Source organism: Hemicordylus capensis, chromosome 1 (assembly GCF_027244095.1).
Source record: "Hemicordylus capensis ecotype Gifberg chromosome 1, rHemCap1.1.pri, whole genome shotgun sequence".
Lineage (NCBI taxonomy): Eukaryota > Metazoa > Chordata > Lepidosauria > Squamata > Cordylidae > Hemicordylus > Hemicordylus capensis.
Window position 1 is genome coordinate 400,200,102 of NC_069657.1, and position 19,924 is coordinate 400,220,025.

The window sequence follows — 19,924 nt, forward strand, 5'->3', positions numbered from 1 at the left end:
TCAGACCCCATGTGCCAATATGTGAAGTTTAATGTGAACTAAGTCACTAGCAATAGAGTGGTCATAGCATAAACCTAAAATTGGAAAATGAGCTTATGAATGAGTACATATATTAAGATTTCCAACAACAGCAAAAATGAGTCTTAGCCTGTTGGTTTTGCTGCAAGAGGCTAACACAAATCTCTCTGTAGAAGTCGTTAAAACAAAACAATGTAGAAGAAGATGTAAGAGAAGACATTCAAGGGGAGGAGGAGACCAAGGAAGACATTGGGTATAATGTGGCTACCAAATGAAGAAAAATCAGAATGCATGCTGTAAACTAGAAAGTAACAAATCATTTTCAAGTACTTTGCTCTGCATGTGTTTCTGATTCCCATGAACAAAGGGAGTGATATCACATACTGTGGGTCAAGGAATGGCTGCTCAACACAGGGGCTGCCCATTTCCTTCCCCTTCCTCCATATGTATTTTCCCCCTAGAACATTAAATATAAATTGCAATACATCATAAGTTTTAATGTCAAAAGTGACTAATTGAAAGAGCCCTGGTGGCGCAGTGGTAAAACTGTTGCCCTGTAACCAGAAGGTTACAAGTTCGATCCTGACCAGGGGCTCAAGGTTGACTCAGCCTTCCATCCTTCCGAGGTCGGTAAAATGAGTACCCAGAATGTTGGGGGCAATATGCTAAAACCATTGTAAACCGCTTAGAGAGCTCCGGCTATAGAGCGGTATATAAATGTAAGTGCTATTGCTATTGCTATCTATCTTTAGTGTGCAGAATATTTCATTGAGATGAAAAGGCAATTTAATTCTTGTTTCAGATGTTTTCAAACTCAGGATTTTTATAAAGTTCTTATCTAATCTTAAAAATATACCTCAAGAACACCTTTACCAACAATCTGCACATACATTTTAGGATTTTTGGAAAATGTATATTTTATATAATTCAAGGAATATAGAGAGAGATTACAGTCATGACTAGAGTTAGGGTTGTGGGCACCAAGGGCTAACAGTGTGACTCTGCATCTCTCCTTATCTTTCTCCTCAGTGTGCATGTCTGCTCTCTAGATATTAAGGATGTGCACAAATAGACTTTTTTTATTCGATTTGTGCCCAAAACAAATCATCCCTGATTTGTTTTGTATCCAAATGTACCCCCTCCAAATCACCCCAGATTCGATTTATATTTGCTTTGATTTGATTTGGACCACTTAACAAGGTCCTAGGGGCACCAAATTTGGGTGGTGGGTAGGTCGCCATGGGTGCCACCTACCACCCAACACTTGGTTGATTTTTAATGATTTTTTTTTTAGTTTTTACTGATTTTGAACATTTCTGCCATAGGAAACAATGAGGATTTGAAGTTGCCATATCCTAACCCTAACACATATCCCCAGCTTTCATTTAAAAAACAAACAAAAAGAAACTAAGCTCTAGCCCTTGTAGAAGTCAAGTTATGGAGCAAAATGTGCAGTCATTTTTCAAGTGTTTGGATTCTTTCGTGTATAATAACCTTTCCTCATAATGAATCCCTATGAGGATTCATTGCACATTTTCATTTCTTCTGTTCATTTTGAGTGTCACTGGACAGTGCCAACTGTCAACTGCCATATGCCAACTACACCCCCCCCACCTACAATTCCAATTGGTTTGAGAACTCCTTGTTACTTGCTTGGCTTGTTATCATACAAATCAAGTGTTGTCATGGTCAACTGTGCACCCATTGGCTTGGTGGAGGGAGGAGGACCAAAAAAGGAGAATATTTCAAAATGTTTTCAAAGGGCCTGGGAAGGAGAGAGAGAGAGCCCTTAGTGTGCCCTTGAAGAGGATATATCAGGAGAGAAGGAAGGAACCAAGGGAGGTGTGGTTTTCTTTTCTCAGCACTGAGTATAATATGCTGTGCTATTGCTGCTATATTATTACTATATGGTTTTGCTGGATCTCAGATTTACAAGAGCAGAAATGGGGTACTTGCCTTCCTTTCTTGAGTTGTGGTTTGGCCTGTTTGTGAGATGATGCTGTGGCGAGAAATGAACAGTGGCAACTCAGCTCTGTGTGTAATACTGTGTTCTTGGTGATTGCTGCAATGAGCTCCATGTCTGGCCTTGAGACTAACTTGTGCTGCACTCACTGCTCTGCAATCAGCATTGCAAGGTGTCCTCAGTTAAAATGTGGCTGAAGAAGTTGTTCTAGTTGAACTTATGGTTATGCTTGCTGGCTGCTAAGAGTGCTGCTGTGTAAGCTGTTGCTGAAATCCTAATTGTGTGTGAGAGAGCAACTTGTGCCAATGATGTTACTGGAGCACAGGCACTGTGGCTGGCAGTGGATTCTGGGTCAGTGATTCTTTTTTGGCTATTTTTTGACTGTGTGTTTGGCAAAATGTGGTGTTCTGTGTTGGGAGGGGCAAAAACGTTTTTTGCACAGAGTTGAAAATTTGTGCACGCTGCTTGTTTCAGCCATAGGGAACAATGGGAAACTTGAAACACCCCATTGTTCCCCGTGGGTAAGTCATAGGAACACCAAAGTGGATTGGGTGGTACAGCGTGATGGGTGCTACTATCACCCAACCCACAAAAGAAATGAGCAAACAGGCAATTTTAAACAAATTTTGAACCTTTCCCCCAAATCCCTGTAGGATCCTATGGGGTTTTTGAGGAAAGATTTTAAGAAATTGCCTGCTTGACCATTTCTTTTGTGGGTTGGGTGATAGGTAGCACCGATCATTCCCTGCCCAATTTTTTTAGATAACAGTGAACACCTGGATTTTTGCACCCTTATTACTCTCACATGTGCTAATGGTTTGTTTCAGATTGATCTGTAGAAAATCTAACTTGATTCCTGCACATGTCTGTATGTAGTACACTACAGAATGTGTGCATGAATGTGGCATTTTGCTGCATCTGTTTCTGTGCAGCGAGCTTCTATGTGTTTTTATGCAATAAAGGTTGCAGTATGCATCTGACATATGTTTGCATGCAGTGTTGGATTCGCATGTTGCAGCACATTTGCAAACTACAGTCATGTTTGCATGTTCCATGTTACAGAGTTTATACATAGCGTGCTGATGGTGCAAGGGTGCATGCTTGCAGGTGACATGTTGGGATGTGTCATCTCGCACCTTAATTTCCATTACTTCATGACTGAATTTGTAACCACATTTATTCTTCTATTAAACCGGAATATTTTTTTTACCCTAGAATAAAGTTTTAACTCTGGTGTTCCAAATACATGAATTTACTTTTAGAAAATGCTATACTAACACATTTAGAGTTTCAAAATATGGGAAATAAAACTTTTAGAACACAGTTTAATCCTTTACACACTTCCTTGGGAGTAAGTTACATTTAATTAAATAGAACTAACTTTTGAGTAGAAATGCACAGGATTATGCTATAAATCTCTGTGTGCTTGGGCTTCTAAATATGCCAATTCAATATGGCATCTAGAGATTGGGCGAGAGAGTTTTATTTTATTTTTTAGAGCAAAGAAAAGGTTTTTACTAGGTTTCCCCTCCCATACACTACTCACGGCAAATCTTCTAGTCTGGAAGCTTCATGCCTTGGGTCCAGCAGATCATATCCACACTCGTTGTAAATTTCTAAGTAGGAAATGTGTGTTGTGTACACCTTGCTGCTGTCCTGTATTGGGAGAAAAATTAAAAGACCAGCTACAGATAGTTGTCTAAAAACCTAGGGTACATTACCAGTACAAATTTTGTGTTATTTGGCTCCTTATCATAATTCATTCTTCGGAAACATTTTAAACTTAAGGTACACTTGAAGTCTGCATTTTTGGCTACTTAAACATAACTTTCATTAAAAGCCGTCCCCACCTACACTATTAGAAAGGTTATTTTAAATTATTATTGTTCAGCTATAAACATTTTAGCATATATACAGTACACACAAATGAAGAAAAATAATAAAGTTGACAAAAATATACAAGACCTGCATAAAAGAGCAGCAGCAACCAAAAATTAGTAAAAATGCTCACAAATTAAGCTTTTCCAGTTATAAAAAAACTAGTTTTTTGTTCAGCCTAAGTTGTTTTTGTTCATTGGCCCAATATATGCATGCTTGTTCTTTTGGCCGAGAAGCAATGTCCCACGCTGCTGTGAGTTATTCTGTCTGTCTTCTACTGAAGCACTGCTTTGCTGGCTCAAGCAGTTGAAGTACAGTCTGAAAACTAGGGGTGGTGGTGGTGGTGGTGGTATATAAATATACATAGTAGTAGTAGTGATGATGGTGGTGGTGGTGGTGGTAGAGAGATAATCAAGTACATTTTGAGATCTTGCAACCTTTCACCTGGGGGGGGGGACCCACAAAGGTCCTTTTCCCCAGGAACCACATGGGAAATAGCACTGCTTCTCCTTACTATAGGGAAGTATCGGTATCTTTGTGACATCAACCACCAGTCCTCCAATCACTACCCATCATCTCAGACCCATTTGTCTACCTAATGATCAGCATGCCTCACTCTAAAGAAAGATTGCCATGGTTAACAGATCTGGATGCCAAGCATTAAGAATAAGATAACGCAAGCAGAGCTGAACACAGCAGCTGCCTAGGAACACAGCTTAGTGGCATTGCAGGATTTGAAAAAGCAAGGGAAGAGGCAAAGGCCAAGAGAAAGAAAGCCAGGACAAAGCCTGCTGGGTAACTGGGGCTGGCACTGTTCCACCTGAGCAGCCATAAGTCATCTTTCTAGACAGTTATCCATAAACCTCCCAAGTACGCTCATAATGCCTAACAGGATTGTTAAATTGTGTAATATAGGCAGAGACTGCACACAGGGTTCATTTTCCATTCCTGTACAGAGGAAAGGGGAGATTTTATGCGAACTCCACCTTCCCTCTACAGCTGCCTGTGCCTCTCAAAAAAAATTTTTTTTAATGGTTGGGGGACCCCTAAGATATATTTTCATTAACAACAGGCAGTTGCAGAGAGAGTGGGGCTGTGGGGAGACAACCAAAAATTGCCCCTCCCCTCTATGCACCATGGAAAGTGCTTCCTACGTACAACTTTTAGTCTGGATATTGACCATACATTTTTCACAAAGAATTTTGCTACAATGATGCAACCCTTCACCTCAAACTATTCTTAAAACTGTACACTGAGAAAGTCATCTGGTATGTTGCTTCCCTCTACTTAAAAAATAAATAAATCAAACTGTTGCCAGCATATGCTGTCAGCTATCCCCTACAAGCACACACACTCTGTTCTGCACTACCAGAATGTAATATAACCCAACTGTTTTCTGCAGACAGGATTCTCCCCTGCTCACCAGACAAATCCAAACAACATAAAATTCAAAATAATGAACTGTGAAGCTGTGATCTACAGGAAAAAGTAAATTAATTTCCTTCACAAAATGAAAGCATCACAAAAGACCTACCACCATGCTTTCAACAACTATTTTCTAATTGAACATGTTATTTCAGATTTGAAGTCTCTCTCACAGGGCAAAGCATTTGTTCAGTAAACAAACAAACAAACAAACAAACAAACAAACAAATAAATAAGAAACTGAGCACATTTTTATTTATTTATTTATTTATTTAACACATTTTTATACCGCCCTAAGCCAACGTATCAGGGTGGTTCACAACAAACAAATACTAAAAACAGTTTAAAACAAATAATAAACAAACAAAAGTTTAAAAAGTTAAAAAGCTAAAAGGCCTGGGTAAAAAGATAAGTCTTTAGACACTTTTAAAAAGCCGCTAGAGAAGGGGAGACTCTTATTCCCACGGGAAGCGCATTCCAAAGTCTCGGGGCAAGAACAGAGATGGTCCGTCCCTGGGTGGCCACTAAACGACATGAAGGTAGCCACAGACAAGCCTCCCCTGATGTACGTAGTGGGTGATGGGGATCATGCAGAAGAAGACGCTCTCTTAAGTGCCGTGGGCCTAAGCTGTTTAGGGCTTTATAGGTTACAAGTGAATTTTGGCCCGTTGAATAACGGGCGCTAGTAACGGCGCTCCTGGCCCCCCGCCGCCATTCCCCCTCCCTCCGCCGTCCCCCCCCCTACCTTTAAGGGCCAAATCGGCCCAGGCACTTGCCCCCGCCAGGCCGGGGAGACAGAGACCGGGGGCGGAGCGGAGGCCATGTAACTTTAAAAAAAAATTTACTCCCGCGGCCGCCGCCGCCGACCGCCCACCCTCCCTCCCAGCTGCCGAGTCCCCCTTACCCTGGCCGACTGCTGTCCGCCGAAGATAGCCCTTAATTTAAGAGGCAGAGAGGAGCTCGCAAGCAGAGCTCCTCTCTGTGCAAAGCCTCTTACCGAACTGCCGCTTTGGGCGCTTGCGTCCCTTGCGCCCAAAGCGGCAGTTTGGTAAGAGGCTTTGCACAGAGAGGAGCTCTGCTTGCGAGCTCCTCTCTGCCTCTTAAATTAAGGGCTGTCTTCGGCGGACAGCAGTCGGCCAGGGTAAGGGGGACTCGGCAGCTGGGAGGGAGGGTGGGCGGTCGGCGGCGGTGGCGGCGGAAGTAAATTTTTTTTTAAGGTTACATGGCCTCCGCTCCCCCCCCCCGCCTTCATCTGTTTTGGCCGAGGCGGCGGCTCTGCCGCCGCCTCGGTCACTTTCCCGCCGCCTCCTCTCCGGCTTCTTCGGGGCGGCCGCTTCTGGCCGCCCAAGATGGCTGCCGGGTGCCGGCGAGCGTGTCTCCCTTGCCCTGTTCTGGGCCTGCGCTTCGCGCAGGTGCAGAACAGGGCAGGGAGGCACGGACACACGCTTGGTGTCCGTCCACGGACGGACACCAAGCGTTTTATTAGAGAGGATAACCAGCACTTTGTATTTTGCCCGGAAACTTATCGGCAGCCAGTGCAAGTCCTGTAATATAGGAATAATATGGTCTCTAATCCAGAGATCATCATAAATGATCTTCTAGATCATTTATGAATAAATTAAAAAGCACAGGTCCCAGTACAGATCCCTGGGAGACCCCACTTCTTACTTCCCTCCATTGTGAAAACTCTCCATTGATACCTACCCTCGGTTTCCTGTCTTTCAACCAGTTAGCAATCCACACATGTACTTGTCCCTTTATCCCATGACCGCTAAGTTTCCTCAGGAGTCTTTGATGAGGAACTTTGTCAAAAGCTTTTTGGAAGTCCAGGTAGACTATGCCAACTGGATCACCCTTATCCACACACTTGCTGACACTCTCAAAGAACTCCAAAAGGTTGGTCAGGCAAGATTTCCCTTTTCAGAAGCCATGCTGGCTCATTCCCAGCAGGGCCTGTTCTTCTATGTGCTTTACAATTTTATCCGTGAGGATGCTTTCCATCAATTTGCCGCGATCGGGCGTTAGGCTAACCGGCCTATAATTTCCCGGATCTCCTCTGGATCGCTTTTTGAAAATCGGTGTTACATTTGCTACTCTCCAGTCCTCTGGTACAGAGCCCGATTTCAGGGATAAGTTATATATTTTAGCAAGGAGGTCGGTAATTTGACATATGAGTTCTTTGAGGACTCTTGGATGGATGCCATCCGGCCCTGGTGATTTGTTAGCTTTCAGCTTTTCCAGACAGTTTAGAACATCATCTCTTGTCAATTCTGCCTCCCTTATTGTCACCTTGCATTTCTTTTGCCAGAGTTTGTGTTCCTTTCTGTTCTCTTCATTTGGACAGGCCTTCCAATTTCGGAAGGAAGTCTTCTTCCCTTTTATGGCTTCCTTGACAGTACCCGTTAGCCATGCTGGCATCCTCCTGGACTTAGTGGTAGCTTTCCTCCTTTTGGGTAAACAATCTAACTGGGATTCTAGTATTGTGGTTTTGACTAAACTCCATGCACTCTGGAGTGAAATAACTCTCCTGATTTTCCCTTCCAGCTTTCTTTTCACCATACTCCTCATTTTGGAGACGTTTCCTCTTCTGAAATTCAAAATGTCTGTGTTAGACATCCTTGGTGATTCTCTCCCCGCATGTATGCTGAATTTGATGGCACTTTGGTCACTGTTCCCTAAAGGGTCGATGACACTGACATCACGCACCAGGTCCTGAGTGCCACTCAGAATTAAGTCCAAGGTCACCTTCTCTCTGGTTGGTTCGAAGACCAACTGTTCTAGGGCACAGTCATTTAGCATATCTAGAAATTTGACCTCTTTGTCCTGACCTGACTGTGAATTTATCCAGTCTATGTGTGGGTAATTGAAGTCACCCATAATTACAGCCCTGCCTCTCCTTGATGCCTCCCTGATTTCCTCCTGCGACTCCCAGTCGCTGTCAGCATTTTGATCCGGAGGGCGATAGCACGTCCCCAGTAGCATGTTCCCTTTCAGGCCTTGTATTGTCACCCACAGGGTTTCTGTGGAGGACTCCAATCCACCTAGGTTTTCTAGCTTGTTAGATTCTATCCCTTCTTTAACATACAGTGCTACTCCACCTCCAATGCGCCCCTCCCTGTCCTTTCTATAGGGTTTATATCCAGGGAGAACTGTGTCCCACTGGTTCTCACAGTTCCACCATGTTTCTGTTATGCCCACTATATCTATTTCTGCATTAGCAACCAAGCACTCCAGCTCACGCATCTTGGCTCGGAGGCTTCTGGCATTGGCATATAGGCACATATACGCTGAGTCTCTCACCTCAAGTGTGCTTTTGACTCTTTGAACAGCGGGTACAGGCTCCCATCTACTCTTTATGTGGTTCTGCTCTGTCCCCTTCTGTTTTATCTGAATCCTTTGCACCCTCGCACTTTAAAGAATGGCTTTTGCCAAACTGATACTGCCCAACTCCCATTGGCTGTTCCCCAGGCGTCATTTTAAAAGCTGCTCTGCAACCTTTTTGATTTTAAGCACCAGAAGTCTGGTTCCATCTTGGTTCAAGTGCAGCCCATCCCTTTTGTACAGGCCTTGCTTGCTCCAAAATGTATCCCAGTGCCTAACAAATCTAAACCCTTCCTCCCGGCACCAACATCTCATACACGCATTGAACCCCCTCAGCTCTGCCTGTCTCACTGTACCTGTGTGTGGAACAGGTAGCATTTCTGAGAATGCTACCTTGGGGGCCCTGGATTTCAATACACTACTTACCGCATCAGCCTAAATTTGGCTAACAGGATCTCCCGACTACATTTCCCCACATCATTGGTGCCAACATGCACCACGACAGCTGTCTCCTCCCCAGCACTGCCTAAGAACCTATCTAGACACTGTGTGATGTCCGCAACCTTCGCACCAGGCAGGCAAGTCACCATGCAGTCAACACGCGGGTCACAAACCCATCTCTCTATACTTCTAATGATCGAATCACCCACTACAAGGAGGCCCCCACCTCTCAGAGGAGTACCCCCTGCGCGAGAGGATATGGGCTCATCATCCATGGGAGGGGTCCCTTCTAAAGGAACATTTCCTGCTTCCTCAGACCGATGTCCTCCTTGCCCAAGACCATCATTCTCCCTGACAGCAGAGGAGATACCAGCCCTGGAGTGGGATGCCTCTATCACGTCCCTGAAGGTCTCATCCACATGCCTCTCTGTCTCTCTGAGCTTCTCCAGATCCACCACCTTGGTCTCAAGGAAACGAATTTGTTCCCTAAGAGCCAGGAGCTTCTTGCACCAAGCACACACCCATGACTTCTGCCCATGGGGCAAACAGTCATACATGTGGCACTCTGTGCAATACACTGGGAAGTACCCCTCCCCCTGCTGACTTTCTATCTTCATACTGTTTTTGTTGGCTGTTTACAGTATTTAGAGATAGTTTATTAGAAGTAGTTTATTATCTGTTTATTAGATAGTTTATTAGAAGGATAGGGCTCAGCTGTAATGGTCAGCTATTTAACTGTCCAACAGCCTTTCCCAAGAATACGAGGGAGGGATTTGCACCTACATTTCATTTTCCACCAGGCTCCTTGTGATCACAGGGGCTTGTTCTAGGCTCCACCGCACACTTCCTGCTAAACTCCTGCAAAACTCCTATGCCCTGTTTGCTATCCCTGTTTGCTATGCTCGCGGACCTTCACTTCTTATGTAGGTGAACCCCTTAAAGAGAAGCCAGCCCCTGAAAATCTCCCCTCTTCCTGTTAGTTATTTTGAAGGGGGAAAGGCTAAATGTTTAGAAAAGCTTGCTCCCTCCTCAGCTGTCTGCTCTTCACAGAGTAGTCTTGCAACTGAGACACAAGATGTGAGTCAAAGGAATGTCAAAGGAATGTGTGGCCTCCCCCAGCCCTAGCTGACTCCACCTCCTCCAGGCAGGGACAAAATAAAGCACTGGAGTTTGCTAGCCCTAGCAACTTCTAGCCCTGGCAAATAACAAACACACACAAAAACACACAAGGACTTACCCCTTAAAGAAAAACCAGCCCCTGAATATCTCCCCTCTTCCTGTTGGTTAGTTTGAAGGGGAAAAGACTAGATGTTTAGAAAAACTTGCTCCCTCCACAGCTGTGTCTGCTCTTCACAAAGAAGTCTTGCAACTGTTCGCAAGAAGTTTGTCTGCAGTTGCCGCCAACTCGTATGGCGGCTAATCGGGGACGGGCCTTCTCCGTTGCTGCGCCTGGACTTTGGCATGTGCTCCCTGTTGAAATAAGAGACTCCCCATCTCTGGCAACTTTTTAAAAGGCACTGAAGACACATTTATTCACCAGGCTTTTAATTAGATTCATGGTTTTAAATTTTTAATGTTGGTTTTAAATGATTTTAATTATTTAATTGATTTAGTTTTGATTTTAGTTGTTTTGTCTTCATTTTGATGTAAACCACCCTGAGTCATTTTTGGAAAGGCAGTATATTTATTAAATAAATAAATAAATAAAATAACTCTGCAAGTGACAGATTCCATTAAATGAAGTCTATTAGTTTAAAAAGGGAAATCTAATGAAATATTTCAATCAGGGGAGAATATTCTAAAATGCAGGCCTCCGTTTTGGACAATGAGGTAAAGGTATATATACATTAAGTAAAAAAATATTAACTAATAAACAAATATAGTTTTTGAAAGAAATATTTAATTCACACATTTCAACCAGACATTAAATAAATGAATGAAGCTTATGGGAATTGTGATTTGGGCCAATTAAACAATGAGGCTGAAAGACTATATTAAGACTTTCACTCTGGAAAGTCTTTGACTTTCCCCTTTGGCTTTGTCTCAAATGCTTAATGAGGTGATAGAACTGATATTTCAACATGTAAACACATTTTCATTTTCTCTTTTGTGAAATATGATGGCACAACTATCAAAGTTCTATCATTTCCTGCTGCAGTAATTTGCTGAAGTAATCACATCAGGCTGCCACATCCTCTTGGAGATACAATAAGAACACTTATTTATCTGTTTCCAGCTAATTAAAGTTTCCACTATATTTTGTTTCCAAGCAGCAATTAGCAAAATTCATCATTTGCTTCCCTCCAAGTCTCACTTTACATGAGGGAAATATAATGCAAAGTTCTCAAACCTGTACTCAAGCTAGGGGGAAAACTCTAAACAATACTAAGCAGGTGAGTACTGAGACTAAGATTATAGGCAGTAACACACATGTGCAGAAAACGCAGATATCAAAGCATCACAAAGAAAGGGGAAAGCCGTTAGACCTTAGGTATTTATATAATTGATTGGATAATGATCACACTGTTAATTAACGGGAGTGTATAAAGCTGAGGGAGGTTGAAGTGTATATTAAGCAGCATTGCAGGAGTTGTTTTTTGAGTGATCCTGAATCAGTAGAGTTCCAATGAGAAACTACTGAAAAAGAGCTATTAATGAAAATTGTCTAAAGTAAAGAACAACAAAGTAAGTAAACCGTCCCTCTTTTTGAGTTTATATAATAATTCTGCTGAGAGTGAAGAGATCACTGTATTATTGTGGGGTTTTTTAATTCTTTGTAGAATGAGCCACTAATGAAAATTGCTAAAAACTTTTTCTGATGAAGCCCTGCTTAGAGCAGGAGGAAACAGGCTACAAACTACCTAGATACCTGTTTAAAACTGCTGTCCTACAAAGGGAAGCTTTTTTAATATACCAACTTCAAACTTTAGAACCATTGTGCTTGAATCAGGTCAATGACCTGGCCAGTTACCTATAGAGACCAAACAGGTGAAGATAAAATAGATGTGTTTGGTGCTATTAAAGTTTGTATTAATGGAACATTCATACATTTTGTAGATCCTTATAGACTTTTGAACCTTTATCTATTAAAAAAAGGTCTGACGGCTTTCCCCTTTCTTTGTGATGCCCAGCTCATTATTATGACAACACTAAGGCCTGGTTCAGACATAATAGGAAAGCATAGGTCTCATCACCTCTGGTTTCCTAACCCAAATGTCCCGATTCAAAGAAATTGAGTTTGCAGGGGAAAGTGACCCGCAGTTTCCCTTACCAAACTCCATTCTGAACCTTCAGTCAGAACGGAATTTCATTGCTGCAGATTCTGTTTCTGTGGTGTCAGGGTTACATGCAAACACTTGCCCCACAGAACCAGAGTTGAGGGAGGAAGTTCCTTCATCACTCCAGCCCGATTGGCTGTGTGGGCTCCTGTCATAGCTGTCCTTTTGGAAAGAAGGAAGCCCCCACAGCCAGCTCCCCCACCTCTCTGCAGTCTTACTGTCTACAGAGATGCAGCTTTCCCCAACGTCCAAATGAAAATGGCAGAGTGGGGGAGGGGGTGCGGTACCATGGGTCCATTGGACCCACAGTTCTGTGTTCCATCTGAACCGGGCCTAATGATATAAGACTAATCAGGGTTCTCATTTAACCAGAGTTAAATCCTGGTTTTAAATGTTTGTTAAGTGGTCCTCTGATAAGCTTTAAAACAGCCAACACTGGTGCTGACACAATGCTCACTGACAGTTAAGGAAGGTGGCTTAGAGAGAGGACATGATCCCATGACCTATCTGTGATCTCTTAAGAGCACATCTGCATCAGCTCACAGACATGAAGATGTGTTCCTGTCTCAGCCACTTTTTAATGGAGGCATTCGTATTCTAGCACCAGGTGATGAGAGCATATCCAGACATTTTCTGAATAAATGTCATGGTTCCCAGCAGTCCACACAAATATTTTTCTGCCTTAGGGGTCCGTCCCCCCCCCCCACACACACACCCTGTGCTAAATAATGCACCTATGAAAAGCACATACAACTAACAGAGGTGGGTTGACAGGCAAGTACTGGATTTATGATGAACTTTTAATCTGAATGTTTTTCTATGCTATTGCTTAACCCACTTTATGAGCTTGCTCAGACTTTACCAAAGACTCAACAACCACAATTAATCATATAACTCCATTGTCTACTTTGTGAGGTGTGCAACTCAGCCTTCGGTTTTAGCCATTTCTTTTGGAATCAATCCTCATAGTCTAAAATGCATTGCTTCCAATACTACTGCTATATCAGTAGCCTAAGGTGGGGCAGATTTGCCTCTTCCAAGCCATCTAGCCACTCAAAATATTGACTATGAACACAGCCCAACACCAAAAAGCCCTTTGGAAAATACACTGGTAGACTGCACCTGCTGTGTGTGCACCTAACAAGAGCAAGACACAAGTTATGGCACTGTACAAATAAAAGGCACAAAACATCCAACAGTTTGAGTACTGCAAAAGGAGAAGTAGTAATAAAGATTAAAGGTTTATAATTAAAATTCTTATTAAGAGAAACCAGTAAAGGAACTGGTGAAAGGATGCAGAAGGGGCTTATAATATGCAAGAGAAACCAAAGGAACATGAACAATAAAGGAAACTAAAAGTGGACACTTAATAGCCAGGATCCTATTCCTAAACCGATTTAGCAACCCAGCCTTACTTAACATTAAACACTGTATCTCATAATGCAGTCATAGCTTTAACCAGCCTACCATCAGAACATTCATTGGCAGCTTCACCTGTGGAACTGTGCATTATGAGTGCAATTTACCCTTCAAAATCTTCTACAAAATCTTGTTAACTAGTCCTTCAAGTCCAGATATTGTTTTTAATCAATCTTAAAATGTTAAATTCAAAACAGATGGAGGGAAAAGTATCTTGAGAAGAACATATTCTCGACAAAACACTCATTTTGTTCTTACTGTTCACAGACTTACCTGGCTCATGTGGTCTGCAGGTGCAGCTACACACAGATGAATGCCTAATACCTACCTCTTCTTTCTCTTGCCAGAGTCAGTGAATCAACCTCTTTCATGTCATTCACAAGGATTTCAAATATGCATTTAACAATAAAGAAAAGGCCAACAAAAATAGAACTATCCAAATTCTATCTTTGAACATGTATAATACAGCAAAAAAGATCTTCATATTACTTTTTTGCACATTCAGGATGAACTGTTTATCTGGTTCCAAATTTGTTATCAAAATTTTGGTTTACTTTGAAAAAATTATCAATTTGTTTAAAAAGATTTGAAAATGTAGGAACAATTTCTATAGGAGGTTTCCCATTACCCTGGTTCCCAGACCCAATATCTCTGTTGGGATGAGGAAGCAGAGCTATGGGTACAGCTGCCAAAAGCTATAACCATGTGGAAGTGCTTAATCACTCGTCAATAACATGAAACAAATTTCCTTCACCAGGAATGGCTTTGCTTTACTGCTGCCTTCATAAAATGGCCTTCTGCAGACCAGAAATCTGCTGTCCATCTGCCTCTCTCTTTCAGATAATCTGCCATCCAGCCCTACCTGTCCCATTTACTTAACTCCTGTTTTTCCAGATACTTTGCTCCATGTCAGTCACATGGGTGTTGTAGCTTTGGACCTGACAACTCTTCAGCTTATTATGATGAGTTTGATTTGGACCTGACAACTCTTCAGCTTCTATGGCTCTGCCTACTGGATTTGTCACCTGATCTTTTTTCCCCTACTGGTAACTTTAATTTACTGCTCAATTCCTGAATCTTGTTCTTACTGACACACAGTTTCCTAAGCTCCAGAGCATCCAACTCAATCAACCCCTATTTCCCCACCCCAAATACTTCACATTTCTGAAAGCCAAAATATAGCAATCAGAATTATGCTACAGGTATAATTTATTCTATATGTAATGGATTTGCCTTTGCACATTTTTGGCTGGTATTTATTTTTATATTGATGACCTGAATGAGACAGATTGCCATTCATTTGATGGGACCTCCCTTTATGTTAGAGATTTTGGATTGGAGATCATTGGTCTACCTCATCCGCAGCGGAAGTGCACAAGTAAGGAGAGCACTGCTAATTAACATTGTCTGGAGACATGAAGTTAAAGTTCTAAGTAAAGTAGTTTATTTAGGAAATACATCAGAGAGATAGGAAAGGCCTAATGCCTAGCTGCTCACTACATCAGGAAGGGCAGGGAGGAAGTGGAAGTCTGTCTCTCAGGTGGGAGAATGAAACCAAAGTAAATGATGTTAAATTCACATTTATGTTCTCATTGTAGTAAGGCTATTCGTATGGAGGTGGGATTGAATAGGAACATTGGTCTTACCTGTGAAGGGTTCTTTTTCCATGCAACTGGAGCTCATCAGTATGGGATCAGTCACTGAGCATGCTCGAGACAGACCAGAAATAAATGAACGCTAATTCCTCTCACCAGAGGGTGCCATCCCCAGTTCCAGGACTGAAACAGAGTGAGTCTAAAAGCTGAGACCTTGCTGAGGAAACCAGAGAACTCAAGGACTACAATGTTAACCAACTCAAGAAAAGGGGAAAACAGGAAGGGTCAGAGGGAGGCAGATATGGAAGGCAGGTAATCTAAAAACTAGAACCCTGGAGCAGCCTCCACCCAAAAACGAACCTAGCCCATCCAACTATATACAAGAAGACTAGCGAGAAAGCTCCCAAAAGAAAAAATCCGGGAGGGCCTGATGAGGTCCAGTTACAGCAGGCTTCCCCAAACTGCGGCCCTCCAGATGTTGCTGAACTACAACTCCCAGCATCCCTAGACACAATTTTATGTGGCTGGGTATGCTGGGAGTTGTAGTTCAGCAACATCTGGAGGGCCGCAGTTTGAGGAAGCCTGAGTTACAGGGAAAAAGAGCCCTTCACAGGTAAGACCAAAGTTCCCTTTTCCCCTGTACTGGAGCTCATCAGTATGAGACATGCCTAAGCAATATTCTGAGACATGGGTGGGATATGATGTTTCGGAATAGCTGCTGAAGTACCCTACAGCCAAAGGTGGCCTGAGATGAGGCAGAGGAGGGAATTTTGTAATGACAAACAAATGGTGTAGCCAAACTCCAAGTAGCTGCCCTGCAGATATCAGACAGTGGTGCTTGAGTAGAGAAGGCTGTGGACGCCACCATGCTATGGGTGAAATGTGCTGTAACCCCCATCGGGGGAACTAAATTTAGAGACTCATAGGCGAGCTTAATGCATGCCTTAATCCAGGCCACCAATGAGGTCTTAGATGCCTTCTGACCTAGATTATGAGACTGGAAGGAAACAAACACCGCATCCGACACTCTGACATCCTTAGTGCATCGAATGTAGAACCGTAAGGCACGGCGAACATCCAGATTATGCCAGAGCTTTTCCTTGTGGTGGGAGGGATTGGGGCAGAAGGAAGGTAAGATTATCTCCTGTGAGAGATAGAATACCATTGGTTAAAAAAAAATGGGTCTAATCTCAGAATAGCTGCATTGGGTTGAAAAAGACATTCCTTGCGAACCGAGAGAGCCCCTAATTCCAAAACCCTGTGGGCCAAAGTGATGGCCACCAGGAAAAGAGTCTTGTACGAGAGAATCCTCAGGGGAATAGAACTCAAGGGCTCGAAGGGCGGAGACGTGAGAGCGTTCAAAACTTTATTAAGGTTCCATGAGAGAAAGCAAGGGACTGAAGGAGGAGCCAAATTGGAAGCCCCTCCCAGAAAACAAGAAATGTGGAGGTGCAGAGACTAGGTACCAGGATCCACAATGTCCAACACCGAAGCCTGGGCAGAGACTTGTCTCCAATGTGGACGGCTTCAGTCGTGACTCCAGGCCAGACTGGAGGAAAGCCAGTACCTCAGGAACCCCCGCCAAGATGGGATTGCTGTGATTCCTACAAGCCCATCTGGAGAAAGCTGCCCAGGTGGTTTGGTTGAGTAGCCGAGCGGCAAGACACTATGATGGTATCTAGAACCTGCTGAGAATAACCACTACTGCCTAGTTTTGGGCGCTCAATCTCCAGGCGCAAAGTTGGAGCCACTTGGTATCTGGATGGTCTATGGGCCCCTGTGACAGGAGGTCAAGGCAGAGTGGAAGATGCCATGGAGAACGAATCGACAGGTTGACCAGGTCCACGAACCATGCACGACGTGGCCAGTGAGGGGCGACAAGTATGATATCCACTCCTGCCAGTTGTAACTTTCTGATGACCTTTAGAAGAACAGGTGTCAGTGGGAATGCGTAAAGCAGTCCCGGGGGCCATGGAGACGTGAGAGCATCCGTGGCTTCCCCTTGCTGGGACAGAAACCTGGAGAAGAACCATGGTACTTGGGCATTGAGAGGAGATGCGAAGAGGTCCACCAGAGGAGTGCCCAGACATTTGGAAATTTGGTGGAAGACCTGTGGATGTAGTCTCCATTCTGATGGATACACTGACTGATGGCTTAGCCAATCTGCCTGCAAGTTGTCTGATCCGCTGAGGTGTTCCACGGATACAGAAAGAAGATGCCTCACGGTTAGCTGAAGAGGAGGTCGGATTCCTTCATCAGACCTTTGGAGAGGGTACCCCCCTTGGCGGTTTATGTGGGCTTTGGTGGTGGTATTGTCCATCACGTGCCTGCCCTGGACCAGGGCCTGAAACTGGAGGAGAGCTAGTCTGGCTGCCCTCAGCTCTAGACGGTTGATGCTCCATCTCTTTTCTGCTTCGGACCAGGGTCCCTGAGCTGGAAGGCTCTCGCAGATTGCTCCCCATCCTGTGAGACTGGCATCTGCCATAATTACAATCCTCTGCAGCTCTGTGAAGGGCAAACCCATTTTAGAGCTGGGGAGAGCCACCAAATGGAGAGAGAGCCCCTCTTGACTTGACTCGAGAGGGGTATTGGTTGGTGATCCACAGACATAATAGCATCCTGGAACGGCATGAGGAGCCATTGAAGAGGCCAGGAATACCACTTGGTCCAGGGAGTACATTCCATGCTGGCGATCATCAGCACCAGAATTTGAGCTAGCAGCATCAAGTCTGCTGACCTTGCCCGGAGTAGCGGGGAGATGGTGGACACAATCCTGTCCCTCCTTCCAGGTGGAATAGTCATGGTTACCAGAACGGTGTGGAAAATGGCTCCTAAGTGTTGTAGCGATTGTGAGGGGTGCAAGTGACCTTTGCTCAGGTTTACGACAAACCCATGGTCCTTGAGACATGTCAAGAGTGCTTGAGCTACTGGAAAAGACGGAGCCCTGATGAGGAGGTCGTTCAGGTACGGATGAATGCACACCCACTGTAGGCGGAGATGGGCTGTGAGCGCCACCATTATCTTTGTGAACACTTGTGGGGCTGAAGCTAGGCCAAACGGTAGTGCCCAATACTGAAAACTGAAGTTGTTGTAGGAAAAGTGTAGGAATTTTCTGTGCTGCGGGAAAATAGGAATGTTCAGGTACGCCTCTGAGAGGTCCACTGCTGTGAGGAAGTCACTTGGGAGTATTGCTTGATGGATCACAAGGACTCCATCCTGAATTTCCTTTTTCTGATGAACTTGTTGAGGTGCTTGAGGTTTAGAACCGTCCTCCAGGACTCATCCTTCTTAGGCACCAGGAAGAGAAGCAAGTAAATGCCTGAACATCTTTGTCTCCAAGGAATGGGCTCAATTGCCTGAATCCGAAGAAGATGTTTAATCACCTCGTTCATCAGAAGATGCTTTCCCAGTCTCCAGGACCACAGGGTCATGTAGAAGGAGTTGTGAGGTATTCGATCCAGTGAATAGCCCCGAAAAACCGTGTCTTATCACCCAACGATCTTAGGTCGTGGACAGCCACGTGAGAGTGAACCGTTGAAGCCTGCCTCCTATGTGCAGGGAGTCACTGTCGCTTATTATAGTGGGTGGCAGCATTGGGGGCTCTATTTCCCTGTGGCCTGGATGCTCCTCTGAACCATTGCCTCCATTGGTATTTTCCAGTGCCCCTAAAGTTGGTATTTTTAAATTTTCCTGATCAAAAGGAAGAAGAGGCATGAGACCATCTTTGGTTCTGAAAAGAATGAGCGGGGTTGCAAAAACCTCTGCAAAAGTCTCTTCTGGTAGTAGGCATAGCCTTCTTTTTATCCTTGGTCTCCCCTAGGACAGGATCTAGGGAAGGACCGAAGAGGTTAGTCCCTGAATAGGAAGATGCTGTTAAGGCAATCTTAGACTTAGAGTCTACTTGCCATCCTTTGAGCCACAGAGATCTGCGTAAAACTCTAGCAGCCTGCTGGATACAGTCAAGGCTGGAATCTGCCATAAAGGCAGCAGCTTTAGCAATTTTATTGATGCCTTGCCTCAATTTAGAATTCCCAGGGGGGACTAACAGGTCAAGCTGTTTGGCTGTTAAAATGGAGGCCCTAGCAAAAATAGTTAGCTGTAGCTGCTCTAATAACAGTGGAGGAAGCCTCATGGGCCTTCTTTAGCCATAGATCACATTTTCTGTCCTCAGTAGACCTCAACTGCTCCTGGTTCTCAATATTCAGGAACGTTCCTGAAACAATCTGCACAATGGGAGGATCTACCCAGGGTATTGCCAGCAAGGAGGTAACCTCGGGGGACAGGGCATAGTGTTTCGTGGGATAGGAACAAATGAGTCTACTGAAAACTGGGTTTTGCCATTCCACTAACAACACCTGCTTAAACAAGAACTGAAAGGGAACTGACGTAGAGGGACCCCAAGAGAGGGGGGAAACATTCAGATCTAGTTCTGAAGGTTGGGTCACATCTGCTAGAGAAACACCATTTATTGCCCACTTAGCTTTAAATAAGAGGACATCAAAGTCAGAAGATGAAAAGAGATGGGAGGAGGTAGGTGCTACTAGAGCAGTTACTTCCTCTGAGAGTTCCCATCTTCTCTATCTGAC

General features: G+C 44.0%; 1 protein-coding gene across 4 annotated transcripts in view; it reads right to left on the reverse strand.

The window, feature by feature from the left end:
• Nucleotides 1–19,924, reverse strand: part of KIF6 (kinesin family member 6) — a 352,942-nt gene that overhangs the window by 286,804 nt on the left and 46,214 nt on the right. For all 4 annotated transcript variants that reach the window (XM_053305319.1, XM_053305322.1, XM_053305332.1 and 1 more), the window contains exon 5: nt 3,528–3,637. In XM_053305319.1, the coding sequence (XP_053161294.1) occupies nt 3,528–3,637 (110 nt within the window). The remainder of the gene's footprint in view (nt 1–3,527; nt 3,638–19,924) is intronic.